Genomic DNA, 20,886 nt, shown 5'->3' with positions numbered 1-20,886 from the left:
ATCAGTTTACCAAGTCTATCAGTCGATGAAATCTTCATACATTCTCAAGGACATTAATTTGAGTTTAGGATAGCTAAACTGATGTTTGGATAAGTTTCTCCGTACAAAATTGACTGCAATAATGTACAATTGTTAGAGAATGTTGAGAGAACAAAAAACAAGCTAACAAACATTTTTTTAAACGAATTCTTTTTAAAACTCGAGGCCGTTGGATTCATGGTCTATAAATAGAGAAGGAGTTTAATTTAGTAAAGCTCTATGACTTTTACAAAAGATTCAAACGTTCAAACTTTTAAGTATTTGAACCAAACTATGTCAGTTTAGTACACTTTACAATAATTGTACCTAATAATTGAGAATCATTAAGTGCTAGTATATCGAAGTATTATAATTCATTATATTTGATAGCAGTCTGTATACTGCATTCATTCAGTTGAGGTGTAATAGGAGTTTCAGTTTGACAGTGCTTAAGTCTAAACTGAACTGATATTTTGCATATTACTTGTAATATCCAAGGCTTTCTAGTGCGATCCTTCCAAAAAGAAGAACATGTGAAATAGGAGCTTAAGTTCTCCGAACATCCAGAAACAAACTTTCGTACTTTTCACTTGCAGTTTACCATTCAGTTTACATAGCCCAACAATTATTTGATTTGCTTTAATATGTCAGTTTGGCTTCTTCAACGCAAATTTGTTAGTCAAATGACATTGACAATCGAGAATATATAATTCAGTTGCCAACCCGACTAAATTAAGTTTAAAGAAGCGATTTGTGTCTAATGTTTATTCAATCACATTCTAAACACTAAAACGATCCTATCCACAGTTGTCAATAGCTATAGCGTGTAGCAAGGCGTAGCGCTGCCCGGACGCTACAGGGGGCTACGCGCAATCCACTTGCAAATAGCGAGCGCTATTGTCGCTTTCGGCGCTATTTCGGTATTGCTATAGCGAGGAAATGGGGCGCTATAATGAAGAAAAGCAGGGCAGTTTTTCCACCTAATTTTCGGTCCATTTTATACTGCCAATTTTAGGTCCATTTTGCTCAAATATTTAGGTTCATTCTGCCCAACCCTACAATTAGTTTCTACATCGCTTCTCTTCTCCACTTCTCCAAGCATCAACAACACGCTCAATAAATCTTTCCTTGCACCGCCGACCGCCGCATCGCCGCACTTCGGTAATATTATGCTCTTTTTTTTCTTTCTGATTTTTGATTTTTTTGGACACCTTGTTGAGAAAACAATCTCTATAACATATTAATTCTATTAGAATTTTCCTTGATCACCTTAATCAAATTATTTGCCATGTGACCTAATCTGTGCTGAAAACAAACAAGTTAAGTCGATTTTTACTTTATTCTTTCCGTTTTCGTCTAGAATTTTATTAGTTTAAATATTCAGTAAATTTATTTTTTTGTTATTTTGCTTTTGATATTCTGTAAATTTAGTTGATTTATCTTAAAACAATAATTTTTTAAAAAAATTTTCATTCTAAATTAAATTGATCTCTTATAATTATTTTTCGTTAGAATATACGTGAAAATATTAGAAATATCATATTTTATGTGTCAATATTGATTGCTATATGTCATTTTACAACTCTCGCAATAATTCAAGGATATTTCCATGTGACATGTCTCGAATTATTGGAAGATCCGTGTGTGGTTGGCAATGACAATAAAGTCATGTATATTGTTTTCTAATTTAGTACTTACTGCTAGGGGTGGGCAACGGTCGGTTTGGTCTGGTTTTACTCTACAACGGTTTGGTTTTCGGTTTTGAATATCTCTAGTCTAAAAACAAATCATTTTATTACGGTTCGGTTCGGTTTTTTTGTAATACGGTTCGGTTTATACGGTCGGTTATATACGGTTATCAAAAATTTTGTTAAGAAATAAAATTATTATTACTAATTAACCATGTAAACACGGAAAATGCATGAATCCAACGGAATATTCAGTAATAAGAATGATAATAAGGTGTCAACCAGCTCGAATGGAACACCAATTATCTTACGAAAAAATTAAAGAAATATATACATAAAAGAAAAGAAAACGTCGAGTGGTAAGTGGTGAGAAAGAAGAAAAGTCGACGGTGAGTGGTGAGAAAGAAGAAAAAACGATCGGATTGAAAATAGAGGATTAATGATACTAAGTTCCTAAATCCTAATAGTCCATTATAGATAAAAAGTGTTATATTTAACAATAATATGGCTCATTATACCTAAAAACCCTTATAATTAACAATAATATGGTCGGTCCGGTTATTCGGTTTTTTGGGGGATTAAAACCGAAAACCGAACCGAAAAACTGAATTTTATAAATTTTAAAACCGTAACCGACCGTAAAACCGATAAAACCGAACCGTTTAAACCGAATTATTCGGTTCGGTCAGTTTTTTCGGTTTTTCGGGTTTTATGCCCACCCCTACTTACTGCCATTTGCTTAGGAAATCATTTTTTGGAATATAACATATTGATTCTATTTCTGAAATATTAGTTAATGTCATTTGCTTATTGGAATATTGGATTTCCTCAATGTATATAATCTCTATAACAAAATGATTTTATTTCTGGATATTAGCTCCTGCCATTTGTTTATTAGATTTCCTCAATGTATAATCAAAATTTTTTTTAATTTCAGAGTTTATAAGATGGAAAACCTATAAGAAGATATGAGAAAAAAAATATTGGATGGAACTATGAGAGGATGGTTAATCCAGACAAGATTTTTGATGGAATATTATGCAACTTTTGCCAAAAAGTTACAAAAGGTGAGATAACAAGGCTCAAACAACATCTTGCTGGAGGATTTAAAAATACAAAACCTTATCCAAAAGCCCCAACATGTGTTAAGCAAGAAATGAAAGATCACTTTGAAAAAAAGTTAGCTCAAAAAACTCTCATGGATTCCATACCTCACTTTGATGATGTTTTTGACATAAAAGAGTAAGGAGATGATATTGATCCACACGGGGATCCATCATCTCGTGAAAAGCGATCGACATCTATTTCTTCCTCGGTCAACTCGTCAATTTTAATGCCCAAAAAACCACGGTCATTGGGTCCTATAAATGCTTTCTTTAAGCTAGACGCAAAGAATCAAGGTGATAAAGCACCCCAATTCTATCATTTATGCTATGAAAGTTAGTGGCCCATTATTGGAGGTACTTCGATTGGTGGATAGTGAGAAGAAGCCTGCCATGGGTTATATATACGAGGCAATGGATAGGGCTAAGGAGAAAATAGCAAAAGCCTTTAGTAATAACGATGGTAGGTACAAAGAGGTTTTTGAGATAATTGACAATACGTGACAGTTGCAAATCGATCAAGATTTGCATGCAGTGGGTTATTTCTTGAACCCTCAGTTCTTTTACTCAAATTCTGAGATAGAACAAGATGAGGAAGTAGTTACGGGGTTGTAAAATGCAATCATTAGGTTGACATTTGATGCTGAGACAGAGGAAAAAATACATACAGAGTTATTAACTAGCTGCATGGTGGAACTCATATGGAGATTCGACACCAAAGTTGCAAAAACTTGCCCAAAAGATACTCAGTCTCACTTGTAGCTACTCTAGTTGCGAGCGCAATTGGAGTGTGTTTGAACATGTAAGCTTTTATAATATTACAATTTTTATTTTCTATTACTGTGAAGTTTTAAGAATTTGTTCTCGTGCAACATGCCTTGATAAACATATATAAATAAATGGAGCTTCATTCCAAGAAAAGGAATAGATTGGAGCAAGAACGCCTGAATGATTTGGTTTTCATCGAATACAACAGAGCTCTGAGGCATAGATATGATAGTCGTGATACCATCGATCCTATCATATTGACTGAAGTGGATGATGGCAATGAATGGCTGCTAGGGAGACTAGAGGATGAAGAGCCTGACTTTGTTCATGATGGTGATGATTTGACTTGGCAAGATGTTGCAGATGTTGTTGGAGTAGATGAAGCTCCTTATACATTGAGGAAATCCAAAGGGGTCGCCTTGGCCTCAAAGGCGCCCACATCTACACCTACAGGAAGCTCGAAGGCGGCCACATCTAAGTCTAGAGGGAAAAGGTCAATAGAAACATCTACTACACTTAATTTTATAGAAGATGATGAATTTGACTTTGATGAAGAAAGTGAAGAAGAGAATGACGCCGAACATTGTGAAATTTCAAATGAAGAAGATGATCTCGATCTTGATGAAGATGAATTTTAAATTATGTTTTTCTAGTTTTAGAATTGATGTTCATATGCTTTGAACTTATATATTCGTTATTTAAGAATGAACGATTGATATTATATATTTATATGCTTGTGGCGCTTTACTTTCAAATAGCCATCGATGCGAGCTATAGTCACGGGCAACCTCTACGCTACGGGGCGCTACACGCGATTGACAACAATGATCCTATCAGAGATCATTATACAAGATAAATTAGATTAAATTTTAAAACTCAAGATGAATGATTAATAATGCAGATAAAAAATATTTAGGTGAATTAAATTGAAATCCTAAATCACTCCACATCAAGTCACTTTCAACTTTAGAATTTGAGTGAATTTAGATGATGTGTTGCACAAAAAGATCAATAATTATTCTAAAAAAATGAAACATTTGTTAAAACTAGAAATTTACGATAAAAGTAAAAATCTCAAACTCTCAAAATATATCAAACTACACATTTTATAAAATTTTGTCTACTCAATTGTGTTCTTCACAAATTGAGAGACCTATTTGTCGAATTTTTTTTGAAAATAATCTAAAATGAAATACATCATTACATACATCATAGGAGGAATATGTTTAGTTCTGTCGTTTTTTATGTATCATTCTTTCATTTAAGCAACACATGCAGCATTATCTTCATACAGTATCACAGGCTTCTTGTCGAATGATAATCCGTATGAGATTTGAATATATTCTGTTTTAGCCACACACATTCACGGCTTGCTTCATGTAGTGCAATAATCTCGACGTAATTTGATGAAGTTGTTACAAGTGTTTGTTTCTATGAACGCCAAGAAATTGCCTCCACGAGTAAATACATATCCGGTTTGAGAACGTGCCTTGTGTGGATTAGATAAATATCCAGCATCAACATAACCAATTATGCTTTGATTGATATCTTTTGAATACAAAAGTCTCAAGTCTGTCGTACCTCGTAGATAACAGAATATATGTTTAATTCCGTTCCAGTGTCTTTTTGTTGGATATAAGCTAAATCTTGCCAATAAATTTACCACAAAAGATATATCAGGTCTTGTACAATTTGCAATATACATAAGGACACCAATAGCACTTAGATATGGTACTTTTGGACCAAGAATAACTTCATCATCTGCACATAGATGGAATAGATATTTTTCTATGTTTAATGATTTAACAACCACTGGAGTACTTCAAGGATTTGATTTATCTATATTAAAACGTTTAAGGACCTTTTCTATATAATTTGACTGTGAACAAATATTCCACATTCTTTTTGTTCAATTTACAAACCCAGACAATACTTTGTTTTTCCAAGGTCCTTCATTTCAAATTCTTCCTTCAAGTACGACACAACTTCTTGAATTTCTTTATTTGTTCCAATGATGTTTAAATCATTAACATATACATCAATAATTACGCATCCGGATGTTTTTTTCTTCATAAAAACGCAAGGGCATATTGAATTGTTTACATATCCATTTTTCATTAAATTTTAACTTAGCCGATTATACCACATTCGACCGGATTGCTTTAACCCATATAATGATCTTTGCAATTTCACAGAATAACATTATCTGGGTTTTGAACTTTGTGCTTCAGACATCTTAAATCTTTCAGGGATTTTCATTAATATATATAAATATTACTATCAAGTGATCCGTATAAATAAACTGTGACACAACATCCATAAGACGAATTTCTAAATTTTCAGATACCGCCAAACTAATCAAATACCGAAACGTAATTGCATCCATAACAGGAGAATACGTTTCTTCATGATCAATTTCAGGCCTTTGGGAAAAATCTTGTACAACAAGTCGAGCTTTATATCTTACTATTTCATTTTTCTCATTTCGCTTTCGGATAAAAACCCATTTGTACCCAACAGGTTTTACACATTCAGGTGTAAGGACTATAGATCCAAAAACGTTACGTTCATTTAGCGAATCCAATTCAACCTGGATGACTTCTTTCCATTTTATCCAGTCTTGTCGATTTTTACATTCACGAAAAGATTTTGGTTCATGATCTTCATTGTCATTTATGATGTCAAATGTCACATTATAAGAAAATATCTCATCAATTTCTTTTATATATTTTCGGTTCTAAATTTTTTCAGTATTAATATAATTGATAAAGATTTCACGATTCTCATCAGTTTGTGGTTCTGACGAAACCATTTCATCATCATGTATTTCTGTTGGAATATCATTCTCTATTTTGCGATTATCTTGTTTCTCTATGCTTTTTCTTTTTCGAGGATTTTTATCCTTGTAATCGATTGGCCTTCCACCCTTCAAGCGGTTAATGATATCATGAGTGTCTTCGATTTGTTTATTTGGAATTTCAATTCGAGCAGGAGCAATTCGAGCAACTTGTCTTCAATTTGTTTCTTTGGAATTTTCAATATTTACAACTCTTATTTTCAACATTCAATAATTTCAACTCTTTATTTTCAACACTAACTCTTTATTTTCAACAACAATCAACTTTTGAATATGATTAATTTATTTTTTAATTTTTGGAAAAGTTTTAGGCAGCTGTGATTTATCTAAATGGAAAAGGTGTCTCTCCATTTTACAAATTTGCAAAATTACCTAAAAATCTATTATAAATAAAACTTTACCGATTGGTAATTTATTTGTAAAAAAACACCCTACCATTTTAACGCCTAAAAATCATGTACGTTGAAATATTTGTATACCCAAATCCTCCCAAACTTTGTCACACCAACTACAGTTTTCGAATTTTTTCAGGTATGTTAAACACAGATCGTGTTAAATTGTTATAAAAATGTGCACAAGTTTAACTTCTAATGCATTTCATGAGTGTTGATTCGACCGTCAGTTATAACCTTCTCAGATTTAAATGCAACTTAACCAAAATTTAACAAATGTAACTAAATGGGGTGTGTTTATTATAGAGATTTGTATATTTTTTTTAAATAACAGACTTTTGTGAAGTTAATAGATTTCTACTTTTGTGAAGTTAATAAATTTTAAATTTATTTGAACTAATAATTGAACGTAAATAACTTTTATTTATTTCAAATATTTTTCTATCTCAATATAATAGTTTTTACATATTGATTTTACAAAAGACAATAAATAAGTCAGTACAAAATTTATTGCAATTAACNAAAAATTTAATTTTACTTATTAAAAATAATTATTTTTTTCAATTTATAAGTCAATAAAATATTATAATTTTTTTATTATGTAGTGTAATAATTTTTTTAAAATTTTAATAAATATAATTTTAAATTTTATAAGGTTTTATGACTGGAACTCAAAAAATAAAATGAATGATGTTAATAATTTTTATTTTAAACTATTGTTAATAATAAAAAAAAATATTTTTAAAAAGTTCAAATAAAAGGAAAAATAAATAGATGAGAAAATAGTTAAAATTTTAGTGTTTATATTGTGTATGTGAGTTTTGGAGATCTCCCAATTAAATGTCAAATTGAATCAAAGACTTTTTTGACATTTTATTATTGTACATTAGCCTTTAATTCTTGTACTTGATAGAATTCCATGGAGTTATTAAAAGTCTATTGATATTTTGAATACCTATATAATTTTGTAGAGTTTTTAAAAGTCAAGTTTGAATATCACATGACTTTTTAAAATTCTGCAAAAGTTTACATTAAATATCACTAAACTTTTATAGAGCATATAAAAGTCTAGATTGAATACTTCTATACTTTTAAACTCTATAAAAATTATTAAAAGTCCAGAACCAATACATCCGAACAAATAAAGTAAAATTTTTAAATGACATGGATAAAAGATTATATTACTAAGAATTGAAAACAGCATTTTTACAAGATAATAAAGTTGAAACATGAAATTTGAAAGCTGAAGGAACTAAAAAAAACTGCTGGAAAATAGAAATAGAAATATTGAACTAGAACTAAAAACTAGAAATTTGTAGATTGAAATTGAAATTGCAAAGTTATGTTCTAATCGGGTGTTGATGTTGAGTTCTTGCATTGTTTTTGCTCTTTTAAAGTACAAGTTCCCAGAGTGGTTCCTTCAATAATAGTTTGTCTCTACTGTTGGTCTCATTTACGGTAATTTGAGACAATAAAACTCGAAAATAAAGAATAAACTGGACACCGAGATTTACATGGAAAACCCCTAAAAATTATTAGGGTAAAACCACGGGCAAGATGAAAATAATTCCACTATAATATTTTACGGTGTACAATTCATTCACTGTGTTTCCAAAGAGAACACACTCTCTCTTAATACAGGAGAACAAACACATCACAAATATTATAGAACTAAGTACTCAAATGCTATAAGATGAGAGAAAACTCGAAGAATGGATGATTTCAGAATGAAAGGGGGAGCTCTACTTATACAGTCCCTCGTCCATGTGAAGACATGCTTTATATGCGCATTCCGTCTTCTGAATTATTAATCAAACAACCCATGTTTTTATTCAGCCAACCATTAGTCAATTTTGTCCACCGCTGCATTTAATGACATTGCCGACATTTCTCCCACTTGGAGATTTGATTGAAAATCAAGCACATCTCCACACATCCTTCCAATCTTGTCATTCCCTGCTGCTTACGTTTCTGCTAGGCCACTTGAGAATCTACACCACTCAAACTTTTCAATGTTTACTGGCCTGGTCAGAAAATCAGCTATGTTATCTTTTGCATGAATCTTTTGCATATTCACACTTCCTTCTTCTACTACTTCCCGCACAAAGTGAAATTGTACTCTAATGCGTTTTGTCCTGAAATGAAAGGATGGATTTCTTGCGATGTGTAAGGCACTCTGATTGTCACAATTCTTTTGTTTTTCTCTTGTTTGTGTCCGATCTCTTCCAATTACCTTTTACTCCATATTGCCGCATTGCAAGCTTGCGTAGCTATCATGTATTCTGCCTCCGTTGTAGATAATGCCACAACTGTTTGTAGTTTTGAAACCCAGCTTACTGCTCCCCCTGCAAGTGTAAACACATAACCAGTAGTATATTTTCTCTTAGCAGGAACACCTGCATAATCTGAATCGACATAGCCCATGATTATAAAATCTGATCCTCCATAACATAATACAGCATTTGAGGTACCCTTAATGTATCTAAGTATCCTCTTAACTGTACTCAAATGCTTTCGTCCAGGATTCGCCATATATCGAGTAACTGCTCCAACTGCTTGAGCAATGTCCGGACTTGTACAGATCATGGCGAATATCAAACTTCCCACTGCTGATGCATATGGTACTCGAGACATCTCCATCCTCTCTGCTTCACTGCTAGGACACATCTCTTAGGATAACTTGAAGTTAACAGGAAGATGGGTCGAAATTGTCTTACTATCTTGCATGTTGAAGTGTTGCAAGACTTTCTTCAAATAATTTTTCTGTGAAAGCCAAATCTTTCTGTTACTTCTGTCTCGATGAACTTGCATCCTTAGAATCTTGTTTGCTGGTCCCAAGTTCTTCATATAAAATTCCATAGCCAACTGTGCCTTCAATCCTTAGACCTGATCTTTGTTGGGGCCTGCTACCAACATGTCGTCCACATACAATAGCAAAATAATATAATCATCACCAGACCTATTGAAATACGTACAAGGTTCTGCACTCAGTCTGTTGTATCCAAGGCTCGTGATATAGGAATCAAATCTCTTGTACCAACACATCGGCGCCTGTTTGAGATCGTACATAGATTTGTTCAACCTGCAAACCAAGTTCTCTTTGTCTTTTTCCGCAAAATCTTCTGGCTGGAGCATATAGATTTCTTTTTCAAGATCTCCATGAAGAAATGTCATTTTCACATCTAGCTGTTCTAGATGTAGGTCAAACACCGCACACAATGCCAACACTACTCTAACTGTTGTAAGCCGAACCACAGGAGAAAATATCTCATTGAATTCAATGCCTTCTTTCTGAGCATACCCTTTTACCACCAATCTAGCACGATACCGCTCCACTTGGTTATTGTCATCATGCTTGATCTTATAGAACCATCTGTTTCCATTGGCTTTCCTTCCTCGTGGTAGTGTAACAAGATCCTAAGTTTTATTCTTGTCTAATGCCTCCAATTCTTCCTGCATTCCTATCATCTACAAGGATACATCCGAGCTTTGAGTAGCCTCGTGGAAAATCGATGGCTCTCCATCCTCTGATAATAGACAAAATGCAATATTGCTTTCAGTGACATAATCTGAAAGCCAACCTGGTGGTCTTCTGTCTCGAGTTGACTGCCTCACATTGGAAAGCTCAGACTCAACATGTTCTTGTTCTTCGTAATCTGGTACAGCTTCACAAGAAATTTGACCTTCGTCTGTCTTATTCTCCACCTGAAATATAGTAGTTTCTGAATTCAGTGTGCATTTGTCTCCTTTTAATTTATCTTCCTCGAAGATAACATCTCTGCTGAGGACAAGCTTGTGGACAATAGGATCCCACAAGAGAAACCCCTTTACTCCATCAACATAACCCAAGAAGATACATTTTCTCGATTTCGAATCCAACTTCGATCTTTCTTGCTCATTGTACAAAACGTACACAAGACTTCCAAATGTATGCAAATGAGAATAATCTGTCGGCTTCCCATTCCACATCTCCATCGGAGTCTTCAGATCAATCGCCACTGAAAGAGAATGATTGATAATATAACAAGCGGTTTTGACTGCTTCAGCCAAAAATGATTTTTCTAGACCTGCAATCCTCAACATAGCTCTTGTTCTGTCCAACAAGGTTCTGTTCATCTTCTCTGCCACTCCATTCTGTTGAGGTGTGTAAGCCGTCGTGAACAGTCTTTTGATGCCTTCATGTTGACAATGTGCATCAAATTCGTCATTGATATATTCTCCTCCATTGTCAATCCTCAGACACTTCATTTTCTTTTCAGAATCAAGTTCAACTCGCGCTTTGAATCTTTGAAGACTTGAAAAACATCTGATTTTTTCTTTATTGGATACACCCAACATCTCTTAGAAAAATCATCAATGAATGAGACAAAATATGTCGCTCCTCCTAGGGATACAACTGGTGCTTGCCAAACATCAGAATGAATCAGCTCCAATATGCTTTTGCTTTTGGCAGTCGAAGTGTCAAACTTTAATATGTTTTGTTTACTGTTAACATAATGCTCACAAAAGGGTAGTGATATTTTTGTAAATCCCGGCAGCAGCTTCTGTTCTGTGAGAATTTTCAACCCTCGTTCTGATATATGTCCGAGTTTTCTATGTCATAACACTGTTAATTATTCTCCTGAACCAATTGATGTAACAGCTAGTTCTGCCACTTTGTGTGTTTCTCCCAAAAGTACATACAGATTTGCAGCAACTTTTGCCGTCTTCATAACCACAAGCGCACCCTTCACAATTTTCATGATCCAATTCTCGATACGTGTTTTGCACCCGATGTCATCCAATTGCCCCAAGGACAAAATATTTTTTGCCAGTCCCTTCACATGTCTTAGCTCCTGTATGGTGCTAATGGTGCCATCAAATATTTTAATTTTGATAGTACCGACCCCAGCGATTTCCAAGGCATGATCATTTCTCATGAATACAGATCCTCCTGAGACTGGTTCATAATGATCAAACCATTCTCTTCGAGACGTCATGTGCCACGTCGCTCCTGAATCCATAATCCATGTGTCACAAAATTTGTGCCTGCCTTCTGCAACAGTTGCTGCTTCGCTGAATAATATTTCACCACTGCCTAAAGTATTAGCTACATTTTCTTGAGAACTTTTTTCGATACTCGTACACTTTTTCTTAAAGTGCCCTTCACCGCCACATTTAAAACAGTAAATATTTTTCTTCTTACTTCTCGAATTTGATCTACCTCGTCTTGGGCTCCTACTGGAGTCACGGTCCATAAATCTTCCTCTTATCATCGGGAAAATCTCTGCCTGCTTCGATGTTACCAACCTATCTTCTTTATTCTTGCGCCGAATTTCTTCTCCGAGAACCGCAGTTAAGACATCGTCGAATTTTATAAAGCCCATAAGAATATTGTTGGTAATGTTGATGATAAGTTGATCATATGAATCTGGTAGAGTTTGAAGTAGAAGCTCCGCACATTCATTTTCCCATGTTTTATGCCCCATGGAAGTGAGTTGGGCAAATAGAGTATTTAGTGTGTTGATATGGTCGGTCATCGATGAGCATTCCGCCATCCGAAGAGTATAAAGCCTTCTCTTTAGGAAAATCATGTTGTGTAGCGACTTGACCTTTGTCAGAGTATCCCAGATAGTTTTTGCTGTTTTTATCTCAGAGATACTTGGCAGTACTTCGTCTGCTATAGTCAAGTGTAAATTGGCAACAACATTGTCATTTATCTCATTCCACTTTTCATCATCCGAAATTTCCACCGGTCTATCTTCAATAGCCGCCAAGCAATTCTCCTTTCTTAAAACTGCTTGTATCTTTACTTTCTACAACATAAAATTGCTTCCGTTGAACTTTGATATCTCTTACCTGTCTACAATTATGTCTACAACAATTTAGTAGACTGAACAAATAATCTCGCCTTTAATAAAAAATCGCAAAAAATCTTTTCTGATGTGGAAGATCAGTCTAGGCTGCAACCACAGAGCATACTCAGAATTTTAAGAAATTTTAAACCAAGGCTCTGATACACTTGTTGGTCCCACTTACGGTAATTTGAAATAATAAAACCCGAAAATAAAGAATAAACTGGACACCGAGATTGACGTGGAAAACCCCTAAAAATTATTAGGGTAAAAACCACGGGCAAGATCAAAAGAATTCCACTATAATATTTTACGGTATACAACTCACTCACTGTGTTTCCAAAGAGGACACACACTCTTTTAATACAAAAAAACAAACACCTCACAAATATTATAGAACTAAGCACTTAAATACTATAAGATGATAATAAACTCGAAGATCGAATGATTTCATAATAAAAGGATCTCTATTTATGTAACCTTTTGTCCATTAGAAACGCGTCTTCCGTGTCTTCTGAATCATTAATCAAACAACCCACGTTTTTATTCAGCCAATTATTAGTCAATTTTGTCCAGTGCTGCATTTAATGACATTGCCGACATCCACCGCCAGCTTTGTTAATAGCTCCACTAACAATTCCACTGACAATTCCACTGACAGCAACCTCACTTGGTTCCTCGAGCTGATTTTTTACTGTCCAAGTCCACTACCTTACTACTTGCAACGTGGATCTTGGAAGCTGTTGATCCATTCTGTGCGGTTTCTTCATTAAAATGTTTCATGATGGATTAATGGGCCAAATTAATTCATTGGCTAAACAACTATATATTTGCTTTCTATCAATCTTAATTTGTTCTCACATAATTTTAAAAATCCGTTTGTGTTTTCGGGCAACAATACCAACACAAAGATCCTTGAGAGTTTCTTTTTTTTTTTTTTTTTTGGGAAAACCATTTGCTTTATTTTGTCCTCGTGCAAGTGTGGATGAGAACTGACATAAAGTCAAGACACCTTCTACATTTCTCCACTATATTGTCATGTTCTACTCTTCAAACATACTCAACCCCAAAGGAATCACATAAAAACAAAGAAATCCCACCCCCACTATGCCAAGAACTATACATTGATATGCTAAAAAAAACCCATATATATGTTATTGGAAAGAAAAAAGAAACAAATTTAATTTTGTATCAATGAAATATGTTTTATTTATTTATTTATTTTTATAATGAGAGACAAATAATAGACAGAAAGAAATGCAGCCAAAGAAGAGTTGTTTGGTAAAAAAAAAAAAACTGTAATAAAATATATAGAATCCAGTTCGAACAAAGTGGATGATGATTTCATAAAGGGAAGAGTTCAAATCTTCAATTCATCAAAGAAGACTGTTGCAAAAGCATCCATTTTCAACTTGGGCAATGACAGACCAATCTCCAAACCTCCTTCGAATTCCCCGGATTTGCTGAGCGACACGGAATGCCCTCCGTCGATGGACGCCGCCTCATGCTTCTTCGGCCTCCCCCACCCGAAATCCACGTCGTACAGATTGAATTTCGGCGACCCCGCCACCGAGAACATCCGCTTTCCGAACAGAAGCATGTATTCCGTGAACCAAGTGCCTGCGTCACTTATGATTTCATCTCTGTTGTTCACCTTCTTGCTGATGAGGTCTCCGATCAACTTCACGGCTGTGAAGAACCCATCAGTTTCTTTCAGCTGCCGGTACGTCGAAGCTGTCTTGGCTAGCGCAAGGCAGTTGCCGAAGTAGCTGGAGGACAGCGGCGGATTCAGCCGCTCCCGGGCGTCAACCGCGAAGGCGAAGTGTTCGGGCTCATCCAGGTCTACTTCTTCGCCGGCTTCTGCTGCTGATTTCACTAAACAAGTCCACACATACGCAGCCGTCACGGTAAACGACGATAGGTGGAGAAAATCTGGATTTTTTGACAGTACACGATTCTTTAATCTCTGGATGTCGTTCTTTTGTAGAACATAGGTTGCCCGCACTAAGTTGGTGGGGAAGGTTAACGGGACAGCTTCAATCTTGATCTCTTTCAACTTGTTCCAGAAAATATTCTTCAGCCCAAGTGGATCTTTTATCACTGATCTGTCATAAAATGGAGAAGGGACACTTTGAGTTGGAGGCAATAATTCACCGTCTCCACCAAGTCTGCAAACTGAAGCCCAGGCTTTCATGAATCCCACTATTGAACTCGCATCACCTATGGAGTGATGATTGCAGACCCCAATGCAGATACCGGAGCCCGGAAACAGTGTTATCTGAAGAGAGAGAAGAGGTACTGTTTTGAAGCCTGATTCAGAATCGATGACGGGTTCAGGTAAGTCGGGAACAAAAGGGTAGAATTCATCAGCGATCCTGTATTCGTTTCCAATCAGGTAATTGAAATCAGAAGCTTCATTCGACTCGGCTATGGTGACAGGAACTGCGTCCCCAGAAACATAGCGGAAATACGGCATGCCTGAATTTAGAGGATACACGAGATTTCCTGCGAGGGGGAGATAATTCTTTAGAGTTTTTGAGAGTGATTTTTTCAGATTCGGAACTATCGTTTCTAGGAAATGAGATTTGGAGCATGGTAACTGGTAGAAGAGGAGACGCCGGATTGGGTGGAATTGAAGCCATAGCATGTCGAAGAATGTCACGGGAAGGCGTTGCTCCGCCGCCGAATCAGCTGTGGTGAGTGGCGCAACGCGACAGAGCTCGTGGATGGCGGCGATGGTTGAAGCCATTTATGTATTCTTGGACTAACAATGGCAATCTTCTCGTGCATATGAGTTATTTTCCACTTTCTGTCCAAAACCAGGACATTTAATAGGTTGAATCAAGATCCTCTGCTGTGAGGACCCACAGCAAGAGAGTTATGTTTATTTAAAAAGAATTATTTTTGTAATAAAAAAAAAGAAGAATTATTTTTTTTTAAATTGGTATTTATACTTTAATTATTTCAAAATAAAAATTATATTTTTTTATTAAAATATATAATTAATAATCCAATTTAAAGTTATAATTTTATTTTTGGTTACAACTATATATTGTGGGGTAAAATAACTATTAATTTTTTTATATTATTTTTTCAACTCTTTTTTTTTTAAAATTTAATTTTTTGTTACAAATATGTGATTACGAACTAACAAAAAAAACGAGTACATTCAATTTTTTTTTAATATTATAGTTCTTTTAAAAAAAACTATTTTCTCCTTTTTTTTATCTTTTTAATTTTTTATTTACAAATTAAAATTTTATTAATCACATATTTGTAACAAAAATAATAATCTTGTTGGCTTTTTTATATTCTAATTCTTTTGAAAACTATTTTCTTTTTTTTTTTTGTATTGTTAATTTTTCTCATTCCTTATTAAAGTTTTAAATACAAAAAATATTTTTTCCTTAATTAAATATTCAAGAAATAATCCAATTTTCAAAAAATATGTAAAAAAAAAATAAAAAAAGACTAAGTGTTCGAACAAGAAAAAATTATACAAGATAATTTTCTTTTTATATCGTGTCAATTTTTTGGTATTATTTTTAATTGTTCAATAGGTTCAACATTTTTAAATTTTTTGTAAATTTTTTTAATTGGATTATTTCTTATATCCCTAAAAAAGTTGTAACAAAAAAATTAAACTGATTGCTGAACCGCATTGATCATTTCTTCTGATATGAAATGTAATTGCATCCATAATAGGAGAATATATTTCTTCTTAATCAATTTCAGGCCTTTGAAAAAACCTTGTGCAACAAGTCAAGCTTTATATCTTAATATTTAATTTTTCTTATTTCGCTTTCGAATAAAAACTCATTTGTACCCAACAGGTTTTACATCTTCAGGTGCAAGGACTATAGGCCCAAAAACTTTACGTTTATTTAGCGAATCCAATTCAACCTGGATGACATCTTTCTATTTTATCCAGTCCTGTCAATTTTTATATTCACCAAAAGATTTTTGTTCATGATCTTCATTGTCATTTATGATGTCAAATACCACATTGTAAGAAAATATCTTATCAATTTATTTTATATTTTTTCGATTCCATATTTTTCCACTATTAATATAATTGATAGAGATTTCACGATTCTCATCAGTATGTGGTTCTGACGGAACATTTTCATCATCATGTATTTCTACCGGAATATCATTCTCTATTTTGTGATCATCGTGTTTCTCTATGCTTTTTCTTTTTCGAGGATTTTTATCCTTAGAACCGATTGGCCTTCCACGCTTTAATCATTTTATGACCTTATGAGTGTCTTCAATTTGTTTATTTGGAATTTCAATTCGAGCAGGGGCATTTACAGATAGTATATATGATTTAGTTATTCCTTTTGTGTCTGCAAATGCATCTGGTATTTGATTTCCTATTATTTGCAAGTGCACAATTTGCTGTACATCATTTTCACATTGTTTAGTTCTTAGATCCAGATGTAACAATGATAATGTATACCGTATAATTTCTTTTTCGATATGTTTCTTTTCTCCCCCTAACATTGGGAAGATTTCCTCATTAAAATGACAATCAGCAAAACGTGATATAAACACGTTGCCTGTCTGAGGTTCAAGATATCGAATTATTGATGGGTATCATAACCAGCATAAATTCCGATCTTTCTTTGAGGTCCCATTTTTGTTCGTTGAGGCGGTGCAATAGGCACATGTTGGAACATTTCATGTTCGCAATCTTTGTTTGATTTTGATGTTAACAAAACTTGTTATTATGTTACTAATAAATTTACCTAAGTGCACTAATAGCTGAATCTAAAATAATCAGTTACGAGCCTAAACTGAAGCCATCGGATACGTAAACTGAAAGCACCAACTGATCGCATGAACTGAACCAGTTCAACTGATGTATCACAGTACAGTTCAACTGATTGTCCAGCTAATAGGTAATTCAGCAAAAGATCTTCAGAAGCCCGGCCAGCTGATGAAGAGTTCAACTGATGAAGAGCCCAGCGGATCAGTTCAACTGAAGTAGTGAAAACAGTTCAGCTGATGAGCCAACTGATTTCATCTCACCAGAACAAGACCAGTTCAGAACATCAGTTAGTTACAATCAGTTGCGGAACACGACAAGCTTACCTCATGGAATCCAGCTACGCCAAGCTAAAAAAGCAACTGTAATATCAATAGTACAATAATGAACGTGCAACAAAGCTTAAAGACAAATATTCCAGTATGGCTGTCGGAAAATTCGAGACACAAATTTCAAGGAACGCATTCAAGCTGCAACGAGCACATGTGATGAGTCTTGGTGTACTGTCTTAATGCCTCTATAAATACCAGACCAAGATCATCAACATAGAAGGAGAGAGAAGAATGGAAAAAGAAGAAGGGCACGCAAAAAGTTTTATCAGCTTATGAGAAGAAAGAAGCACAGCCGAGGGAACACTTCATAGATATATTAACTTAGATCAGAAGCATTCTTCCCTCAGTGTGAGAACACTTTCGTATTGTATTGAGTGTTCAGTTCTCACACACGCACACACCACCACTCAAAATACAGTCTTGCACAAAGAAAATAAACTTGTGTATGTAGTCTTTGACACATAGACGTTAAACAAGTGTTGGATAGAAGGTGATGTCTTTAGTCTAGACTATAAGTTCAGTTAGGCAGTATGGTAAGTCCTAAGTGGAGTGGGTTTGTACAAGCAGTTGTATAAATAAAAGTCTTCCAGTGAATCCTAGCCGAGGTGATAGAAGGGGTGACGTAGGAGCAGTTGAAGTTTTCGAACATCCATAAACATATCTTGTGTATTAACTGACTAAATGTGTTTCCAAACTGATTTGGTTAGTTAGAGTATCCATCAGTTCATTATTATCCATAACTGAACTGATAGAAACTTGAACTGATTTCCATATTTCAGTCGATCAGTTTTACACAAGCTAGAAACCTTTAAAACATATCAGTTTCCTTAACGAAGGATTATTTCGAGTGTCTTGCGCTTCGTTTAAAACAAAACTCGATCTAATTTATCGGTATATACATTCTTATAACACGAGCTATTGCAGCTCTTGAAGAATATTGTGTTTGAAGCACGCGATGGTGCCCAACACACGATCTTTCAATTGGTATCAGAGCTAGTTGTTCTAAGAAGAACATTTGAAAACTGATATTTTAATATATTTTTTTAAATGGTATTTAAAATAGTTTTCAAAACCCTTTTAAAAATTTTATATCTCACGCATTTCTTGGAGAAGAGAGGATTGACTCTGCAACTAATATTGTAGTCACTTCTCTAAACTCCGTAACTTTTATGTTTTAGTAGCTTGCAGGATTTTGAGTCCAACTGACAGCAGAATAGCTAAACTGCTCAGCGAAAAAATATCTCGGTTGTCAACCGACTAGTTCAAATGATCAGCAGACGAAACCCAACTGTCAGCTGAAGGTGATGAGTTAAAGTGGAGCTTAATCATCAGTCGTACCGCCGCTTAACTGACATATCATATAAGAAGAAATGATCAATGCGGTTCAACAATCAGTTGAGTCCAGTTAGCTAGCAATAAGATAAAGCCCAAGGCAATTACCTTGCTCATCTGGCAAAGAAAACTCAAGATCGATGCAGCATCCAAAGCACTCAAGGCAACCAATTGTTGGTATATCTAGTTTTATTATGTAAATTGACTGATGTTTGATGTTATCTAATATCTGCTATTGTAAGTAGCATTTTCCTTACAATATTTGGTACGCTTTTAAAATCAATATTTGGTACATTTCATGTTCACTGTAACGTCCCGAAAATCAAAAAGTCTACGTGAACCACATGCATGCAAATTATTAAATTTCTTTTGGTATTTTATTAAATTATTTTAAAGCATAAAATGTATGTTTATTTTATTAAATTGTGTTTAATTATTTTTATACATTTTATGCATTATTATTACATGATAGGATTTAATTCATGAAATTTTAAAAGTTCATGCACTATAATTTTTAAGTTTCATTTCGCGCTCGAACGAGGATCGGAGACCGGAGAATTTTCAGGAAAATTATTTTATTACACGATTTATTTTTATAATTTAATTTAAAGCATTTTTAAGTGTACTTTTCTAAAATGGGAATTTTTGGGTATTTTTATCCGTATGATTTTAATTTTTAACGGTACACAAAATTTATCGAATCATGGGACTTTTTAATGGTTCGGCTAATGTTTTCAAAAAATTTTTCATCACGAAATATTTTTCGGGAGTGCGTTTGGATTTAATGAGCCTACTTTTAAGCTTGGGCTTAAAACCCTTTTAAAACTTTTAAAATGCAAATTATGGCCCATAAACTAATATTAGCTATATAATTAAGCTACTAAGCATTTTTTAACCTAAACCTAATATTCAACAGCCGACACCCCTACCCCAGCTGCTTCCTCTCTCGAGTTCAGGGCTGTTCTTCATTTAAAAAAACCGTCGGTGGTCTCTTGTCCTCCTAGCAAAGGGAGCTTTCATTCTCTCGTTTTTGATCATCAAACACCACAAGGCACGCTTTGTACTCTCGTTTTTGCATCTCATACGCCATATACATGCTGTTATGTGAATAATTTGCAGCAAACTCCCGATCCCACCAAGAACATGAAAGTTTTTCGGTTTTTGCTCATGTGCTGTATTTTCTTTCATTGTCACTCACGTTCTTCCTTCGATCTGTGCGAGGGGCTGCGGTCATGGTGAGTTTAGGGACTGAACGTGGTGGGAAGAGGCTGCCTTGAGGGGTAGATCAGTGGCTTGGTCGAGATCAGTGGGTTTTGTGAAGGGCCGATCGGGTATTGTGCTGCGTGAGGGGTAGGGGGCTCGGTTCTTTGTTTCCTTTTCACCAGTCGTGCAAGGGCCTCCTCCAGCCCTGGACCAGACCCTGGTGGGTCTGAGTCAGGGTCTAGGATGGCTTTAGCCGTGAGGAAAACCAGGTAACATGCGATCCACCTTAGGAGAAGCGATTTGGCTCGGTAGGGAGTTTGTTGCGTTTTCTTGATTCCTAGCGGTTAGGATAATGCATGGGGCTGGTGGATTGGTCCAGGGGTGTTCCTTGGTGTTTGGTCTAGGTCTACAGTAGGTGGGTTCTTGGCTGGAACGATGGATTAGCGTGAGGTGTGAGTTGGTGAGAGAAAGGTGTGCTTGAGGTGTTGAAATAAGAGAGGACCGAGAAGTGTAGCATGTTCTGGAATTTTGCAATGGGTTTGAGAAGCCTAATGATAAGTGTTTTAGGGCCTATTAAGTGTTTTTAGG

General features: G+C 34.8%; 1 protein-coding gene across 1 annotated transcript; it reads right to left on the bottom strand.

Moving 5' to 3' along the window:
* Nucleotides 1–13,947: 13,947 nt before the first annotated feature.
* Nucleotides 13,948–15,493, bottom strand: LOC140985546 (malonyl-coenzyme:anthocyanin 5-O-glucoside-6'''-O-malonyltransferase-like). The gene has a single exon (XM_073453385.1). It carries the CDS (start codon nt 15,407–15,409, stop codon nt 14,021–14,023), a length of 1,389 nt encoding a protein of 462 aa, XP_073309486.1. The 5' UTR covers nt 15,410–15,493; the 3' UTR covers nt 13,948–14,020.
* Between the last annotated feature and the right edge of the window lie 5,393 nt (nt 15,494–20,886).

This window comes from Primulina huaijiensis, chromosome 10, assembly GCF_012295235.1.
Source record: "Primulina huaijiensis isolate GDHJ02 chromosome 10, ASM1229523v2, whole genome shotgun sequence".
Classification (NCBI taxonomy): Eukaryota; Viridiplantae; Streptophyta; class Magnoliopsida; order Lamiales; family Gesneriaceae; genus Primulina; species Primulina huaijiensis.
This window is presented reverse-complemented; position numbering and strand designations above follow the sequence as displayed.